The sequence below is a fragment of the Suricata suricatta genome, chromosome 12 (assembly GCF_006229205.1).
Source record: "Suricata suricatta isolate VVHF042 chromosome 12, meerkat_22Aug2017_6uvM2_HiC, whole genome shotgun sequence".
Taxonomy (NCBI): domain Eukaryota; kingdom Metazoa; phylum Chordata; class Mammalia; order Carnivora; family Herpestidae; genus Suricata; species Suricata suricatta.
In genome coordinates this window covers 15,381,398-15,389,233 of record NC_043711.1, presented here as the reverse complement: position 1 = coordinate 15,389,233, position 7,836 = coordinate 15,381,398, and the positions used below count along the sequence as shown (strand labels likewise).

At 53.9% G+C, this 7,836-nt stretch overlaps 1 protein-coding gene across 1 annotated transcript in view; it reads left to right on the top strand.

The window, feature by feature from the left end:
- The first annotated feature begins 6 nt into the window (after positions 1-6).
- Positions 7-7,836, top strand: part of SLC6A20 (solute carrier family 6 member 20) — a 37,824-nt gene continuing 29,994 nt past the window's right edge. Inside the window, exon 1 of the mRNA XM_029917866.1 lies at positions 7-178. Within this exon, the coding sequence (XP_029773726.1) occupies positions 58-178 (121 nt within the window). The 5' untranslated portion in view covers positions 7-57. The remainder of the gene's footprint in view (positions 179-7,836) is intronic.

The window sequence follows — 7,836 nt, the reverse complement described above, 5'->3', positions numbered from 1 at the left end:
CGGGCGGGACGCACCGGCAGCCGCGCTCCGAGGCAGCCCCGCGCCGAGCCCGCGGCCATGGAGAAGGCGCGGCCGCTGTGGGCCAACCCGCTGCAGTTCGTCTTCGCCTGCATCTCGTACTCCGTGGGCCTGGGCAACGTGTGGCGCTTCCCCTACCTGTGCCAGATGTACGGCGGAGGTGAGTGCGCCCGCGGGGGTGCGCGCGACGGGGCCCGTGCTCTGGGGCCGGTAAACTGAGGCGCGCCGCTGCTCAGTTCTTCCCCAGAGCCTCCCTGGGCGGGGGACGGTGCTCTCTGCCACCCCCAACTCCATCCCAGGGGCGGCCGAGGGCCCTAGGAGGCTCAGGGACCGGTTTCCCCCTGGGGCAGCAGCAGTCCGACGGCTGGTGAGCAGACCTTACCTCTAAGTGTGAAAAGTGAGCAGGGAATTGTCTTGCCCCGCAGAAACTCCTGCTACCAATTTTCAAATCAGACACGTATTCCCAGCAGCACGACTTGAAACTCGGGGTAAAAAGGATCTTGAGCCAGTTGTTGAAATTTTGTGTTAAAGCATTGGTTTCACCTGGGGCCGCAGGTGAGGGGAAGGGAACTCACTGCAATTCCGTTTTGCGGTTTGGCTTGGTTTGCAAGTGCTTCCTCCGGAGCATCACGCACTCTCCCCAGATAGACCGACGCGCGCGCTCGGTTTCCCTTAACGTCACAAGGCCGCCCCGGACACCTTCCTGACATGCCACAGAGCCCCTGCGTCGCTTTGGTAGGCATTGCAGCAAGAGGGGGTCAAGTCTCAGCATTAAACAGTTTGTCCTCCTCGGTTCCATTTCTGGGACTCTACCTAAATCCGACAGAGGGTGGAAATGGCAGGAGGGTCTCCATCTTTTCGTAAGAGTAAAATGTTACAAGCGTCCTAAGCCCATGGGACACCTGGGGGGCTCAGTCGGTTAAGCAGCCGACTTCAGTTCGGCTCATGCTCTCTCAGTTGGTGGGTTTGAGCCCCACATCAGGCTCTGCACTGACAGCTCAGCCTGCTTGGGACTCCCTCTCCCTCCCTCCTCCCCTCTCCCCCCCCACCCAAAAATAAATAAAAAGAAAGAAAGAAAAACTTCCTGAGCCATCAACTAAAGGAGTCTGGTTCAGTAAATAATGGAATGTTCTTTGCAGCCCCTAAGAAGGCGTTTCCAGAACTTCCATAGGAGTTTTCTTCCGTCATATATTCAGTGGAGGGGCAGGAAGTCAGATTCGAAACTGTGTAAAAGGGATGATCTCAATTATGTTTAAAAATATGCCAAGAAAAGAGACTCGGGAAAAAACTACTCCAAAATGTCAATAATAGTTATCTGAGTGATTTTTCTTTGCACTGTGTGAATGTGCGTGTATGGGTGTGTGTGTGTGTGTGTGAGATCTATCATCAGGACTGTTTGTCACCATAGAGGACAATAAGAGGTGTTAGATCAAAGTATTTATAAACCCCAAACCCGTGTAAGAAAGACCAAGACCTAGAACACTGCCCGTGTTCCCCTTTCCCCACCAGCTCAAAAAACCAAATGACAAAAAAGTTAATCCACAGAGCTGTTTTTTACATAGCACGTCTTAATTCTGATTCCTTAAAAAAATTTTTTTAAACGTTTATTTTTAATTAAACTTTTTAAATTTTTTAATGTTTATTTTTTAATTTTTGAGACAGAGAGGGAGACAGAGTGAACAGGGGAGGGGCAGAGAGGGAGGGAGACACAGAATCCGAAGCAGGCTCCAGGCTCCAAGCTGTCAGCACAGAGCCCGATGTGGGGCTCGAACCCACAAACTGCAAGATCCTGACCTGAGCTGAGGTCGGCTGTTCAACCGGCTGAGCCACCCAGGTGCCCCTCTCTGATTCCTTTATCAGCTTGAAGAGCATAATTACATTACAATTATTCAAAGGGCCTGTGTTATATATTGTAACAGCTCATAACTGACTTCTCAAAGAATCGTCAGGACGCCCACCCATGATCCCTCTTTCCCGGCTGCGTGTTTTCCAACCATCCGGCTGGGTGAGCCTTGCTGTCACCTGACTGTTTAATTCCTTGTTTATAACAACACCATCCCCTGAATAGTCTGCAGGGAGGCTGGAGTAATTCGGAAATAGAATATAAGTCAGGAGCTGCTGAAAGAACCGCCAGCCCCTCAGGACTCGGGAGAGGAAAGAAATTCTGGGGGTGCTTGGGTGCACGGTCAGTGCAGAGCCTGCTCGGGATTCTGTCCCTCCCTCTCTGTCTCTCAAAATAAATGAATAAGCTTTAAAAAAAAAAAAGAACTCATGGGTCTGGTACAGAGCGTAGTTGGGCTGGATGGGTGGATGGCTGGCTGACGGACAGGCGGACACGGAGCAGAGGATGGATGGGGGGCGTGCTGGGTGGGCAGATCTAGGCTGGGTGGGTGGCACCGTCTTGAGCATAAATGTCTAAAGAATACAGGTAAGACAGCTTATCGGGCTCCACAGTAAGGACTTCATCACCCAGCACCTGACCCTATTTCCCCCCCATGTCCTGCCGTTCGTCCAGCCCCACCACCTACTCTGGACGGTTCTCTGTGGAAGGGGTATTCTCTGCCTCCGCACTTTGCCTGGGGTTATTTCCTCCACCTGGGAAGCTGCTGTCAGCCCGGCCCCCCCTCACCCCCACCCCACGCGTGAAGTGACCAGGTCAGAGGAGGCACCGAGGACCCTTTGTTGGATGGACCAGCAGGCCTTGTTGGGAAAAGCGCAGGGCATGCGAGGCGGGGCTGCTGGTGGTTCCCCCAAGCCTTTCCCTGCCCGCCGGTGTCATCTATTAATATGTGATTTACGTGGCCCCAAATCCAGGCCGTTTGCAGACCCAAAGCTAAAAGGTGAACCACCCACATCACGAAAGGCTCCAGAGGAGTGTTCCACCTCCTTCTAGACAGAGTCCTCTCCAGCCAACAAAGAGCTTGTTTATAAGTGACAGAGCCAAGCTGTGCCAAAATACTTCCCGGCATAGAGGGGATTAGGGAGTCCGAGCTCCCTTCCACGGGGCCGTGCCCGTGACCGGCAGGCTTGTTTCCGTCCTGCCCTGCCGAGCCGGGCCCAGCTCGAGGAATGTTAATTCTGGAAGCTTACACCGGTACCGCCGGCGCTAGGGAAAAAATAAAAGCCTCTTCTTGAACGAGTCACCTGGTCTTGGCAACCGTGCCAGAGCGTAAGACGGTGTGGTTCCAGAACAGAATCGGGATTCGAACATGCTGTGTACGCCCGTGTGGGAAGTAGGTACCCCAGCGACCGATTCGTGTAGAAACATGCTCGAGTTGTGGCAGAAATGTGGACACCCGAGGGCAGTTTGTATGGCTGGTGACAATGTGGACAGTTTTCCCCGCTAAGTTTTCTCTCTTGTGTTTGAACCGTGAAGAGGAAGAAATCAGAGGGCACCTGCCTGGGTTGGTCGGATGGCACTCAGACTGGCTGTCCCACGGCCCCTCAAAGCCCCCCTCCCTCCCACCTCTGCCATTCCTCTCCGGTGCTTAGAGCATCGCATCTTTACCTGGGGACCCCAATAAACTGCAGGTCCCTGCCCCCAGAGATCCTGACTCAGATCTGCAGTGAGGCGGGGGCAGGATCTGCCTTTCTAACCAGCACCTAAGGGGAACAGATGCTGCGGGGCCGTAGACCACACCTTGGACGGAGGTTGGAGATACTCCTGTGCCCCCCCCCGGGGCCACCAGCTGCTGGGAGCCAGGTAGTGGGATGCTGGGAAATGTGGATCAGCTACCTGGAGGGGGCGGGGCAGGGGAGAAGGAAGACCTAATGGGGAGCATCTGCTGGTTATCGCAGGGTAAATGCTCTCCCCGTGGCCGATTTCACGCTGTGATGTCCTGGGGACATTTCCCCATGTAAGGTCCCGGCAGGTGAGGGTGGCAGAGATGTGCGCGCCCAGCCTGGGACTGAAGCCACACCAGCTCTGGGTACAGGGCGTGGCTGGGCAGGTGGCGGGTGCTGCATTTCGGGGCTTGTAGGGTATGGAACACATGAAGTTTCCAAAGGCAGCTCCAGATGCTGGGTCCTGGTAGTGAGACCACATGGTCAGTGAGACCTTTAAGAAGCCACATCTGGTGCCGGTGCTGGGGTTTCCGGACCTTGTGCCGAGAGCCAGCGCGTGTGGGGCTCCTCCCCACACGCACCGTGTTTCTTGCGGCCACTTAGGGGGCACAAGTCCAAAGAAGAAGAGGGGTTCCTGGAGGTGTGGCTGGGGCTCTCTCCAGACCCCTGGTGTCGGGGCCTCATCTTCTGATCGAAGCAGGACAGGAGTCCCAGGCCCGGACTCGCCCCGACTCAGGGCACTTGACTTCCCCACCCCGTGTACTGTGACACTCAACCACAGCTTCCCCTTTGCCTCGGAGGGGGCCTGGCCAAGCACCTGCTGTCTGCAGTGTCCACACCCCCCCCGCCCCCGCCCAGCAGCCCCTGTAGCTGTCAGGCCAGCCCCGCCTCTGCCCTTCCCCCAAATGTCTGGTGCCCTCTCTCTGCCGGGTGTACCCCATGCTCCTCCTCCTCCCTCAGCTAAAAGTGACTTTAAAGCCACTTCTTACTGTGCACAGCACTGTGGGTGCAGACACAGCCCCCCCGACCCCCCTGGTGGGGAGGAAGGGCCCCAGACAGGACTCAGCACCCACCTGCAGGGGAGACGGCCCTACCCGTCTGCACACTAGCGTCACCCAGGAGCTGTGAAACATGCAATGTCCCTCCCGCCCCGATCCTGATGAGTCGGTCTCACGTGTGGCCCGAGTGTTAGTTTTAAAGCTCCGCAGGGGATCCTACAGGGCACGGGGACGAGAACGGCCATCTTTTATCCTTTTCCGAACAGGAAGGAGCACAGAAAATTAAACACTCAACAGTAGAAACATCCTAGGAGTTTAATAACTTCAGTCCTTCAACAACTATTGATGGAGTATCTGCCAGGGACAAAGGTGGTCATCATCCTTAAGGGTGTGGCCCCGTGAAAATGTCCCTTCCACATGGGGCAGCAAGAGCTTCTGCAGACAGTTCTTTGGGAGGCTTCACTGAAATGACTCGGGGAAGAACTAACTGCCCGAGAGAACCCAGGAAGGCATCTGGTGGTGGTGACGTTTCATCTAGGCCTTGACTGAGGAGTCTGAGCTCATCAGGGAGACTTGGAGGCAAAAGCCTTCCAGGCAGAAGACACCCCTGTGTGCAAAAGACACAGAAGGGTGTGCATCTGGGGGGAATGGCTGGAAACTCACGGCCCGGACATAGGGGGCAGGCGCTGGGGCAATGGCGGGAGGGGAGAGGAGGAAGTGAGGAAGGGCCCAGCGTGAATCCAAACCAAAGAACCCTCAGTAACTTCACTGGGAAGCTAGAACTTCCCTCGGGCAGCAGAGCCAGGATTTCAGGTGGGGAAGGGGTGCGTTCAGAGTTGTAGTTCACAGAGACGGGCCACAGCCGGGGCGCGTTCAACAGGGTCGCTGGTGGAGCGGTGGATGCTGGCAGAGGGGCAGGGCCAGGCGGGGTGGGCATGGAGGGGCGGGGCCAGGCGGGGCGGGCATCTGCAAGCCCTTGGTCTTGTTTGAGACCAAGGCATCAGGCAGGGTGAGGGAGTACCTCCATTTTTCTTACTTGTGTCTTCGTTCTCTGTTTCCAAAACATTGACTACTGTCAACTCCAAATAAAGTTTCTGGGAAAAAGCCAAGATGGAAGAGGGTCAGTGATGGGGGGAAGGCGTTGGGGTGGAGGGCCGCAGAGCATAGGACAGCGCTCCTTGGAGTGTGGTCCCCACACCAGAAACGTAAGCATCACCTGGGAATTTGCGATCTGTGCCCCTTAAACTAAACACGCACACACACACCCCCAAAAAATATCAGGTTAAAACGTCCTCCTGTGGTTGGGCAGAGACAAAGGTGTGTAAGCAGAAAGAGAACATGAGTCTGGAAGCCTGAGCAGACCTTCCCCTGAAAGTGGCTGCGCCTGATTGTCCGTCTCAAAGCACTGAGCAAGGTTCACAGAGATAAATTTTATACAGAGGATTTTGTCTTGTCGTGAGCTTCTCGAGAGCAGCAAACAGATACGGTACTGGCTGTGATCATTAGAAAAGTAAGCAGCAACGTGTTCTAGAGTGACGTGTGTGTGTGTGTGCATGTGTGGGTTGCGGGTCACAAATGTAATACGTGTTCTTTGTAGGACATTTGGAAAATAGAGAATATACAGAGAAATAACATACAAAATCACCCCCAATCCCAGTACCCCTTGATTTTTTTTTTGCTTAAAAAAATTAAGAGCATATTTTGTATGTAATTTAGCTCTTTTTACCTCACCTCTTGATGATCATTTCCAAAATCATTTGATACCCTTCGAAACTATGAACTTAGAACAGCTCCGTGAGAGGCTGTGTCCGTACGTAGCAGCAAATGTACCCATTCTCCAGTGTGGAACCTTGTCTCACAGAACTACAAGCTACGTGTCTAGGTGTTCAATACATTCGCATCATTTGTATCTCAGACTAGGATGGCTTCTAGCATGAAGGGGGCAAGGCCGGGTAGAGACCGTCCCCCAGGCCCCCTGCTGATGGCAACGGCCTTGAGCCAGCTCTTGGCCACCCTCGGGTACGCCAGAGGTCTTTCTGGAAGTAGGTGATTTTTGTAGATCTCGGCCAACTGGTCCTTGTGGATGGGCTGCGGGGCTGCCCGATGGGCTACCTGACACGGTGAGACCCCCACTTCAGGGCGGTGGGCTTCCCCAGGGAGAGGGACAGGCGTCCCTCCTGCTCTGTGCTGGGGGTCCCCTCCTCCTCTCAGGTGTGTGTCCCTGCCTCCTGCCTGATTCCCCCTCGGGTTCTGGGAGACGGAACAGAACTTCCCACAGGTGCCCGCTGAGCTGAGGACGCTCTGCTCTCACCTGCTCGGCTGCAGACGGGGCTGAACGACCGTGGTGCTCCGTGGGGCGAATCTTCCAGACTGGCACGCCGGGACCCAGGTCTCCGGACCTCCAGGGCGCCCACCATCTTTGCCCCCCTGGTACCTAGCACATGATAGCTCGCAAAACTTAATTTTTTTTTTTAACCTGGGACTAGTGAGCCCTGAAGGAACACGGCCAAGGAAGCTTCTGAAAGAATTTGTTACTGTTCCAGATGCTAAGTTGGCGGCCTTCTGTCCTGCTGGGTTCTCCCTGGAGCTCTAGGGAGGGCTTGGGCTTGCTGTCCGTGCCTCCTCCTGTCCTTTCCACTTTATCCTTTCTCCCTGAGCTGCAGGGTAATTTCTAAAGGTTGTGGGTATCTTTTTTTGTTTTTATTGTTGTTGTTTTGAGTTTTGTTATTTTTTGTGTTTTTGTTTTTGCTTATTGCCTCCACTGGTTTTAAATTCACCTGCCATATTTTTTTCATCTTCATACATTTTTTTCTTCTTAGATTGTCCCTCATCATTGCCTGATGCTTTTCCAAACACACAGGGTCCTCTTGGCTCTGAGAGACCGGGTACTAGAAACCTGCTACCAATTTCTTCTGTTTCTCACGGCAAATCGATTTCAGAGGAAGACAGTTGCTTCTACAAGGGAGGGGCCCTTGTAGTTTGATCTATGGTGTATTATCATAGGTCCTAAGACTTCCTTCTGAGGGCTCAGCCTTTTTGAGGAAGGCACAGGTCCCTATAGACCTGCCCAAGTTCCGTACTACCTAGTACAGCCACAAAATAAAGCAAGAATTCAAAGGAATCTTAGATGAAGTTTTAGCAACACGATGAACTGTACCAGCCTCTCTGTCACCTCTCTCTGGTACTAACTTCACACATTGCCCATCCATGTAGAACCACCATCAGAAAACCACTTACCATCAAGCAGTCATTCAAC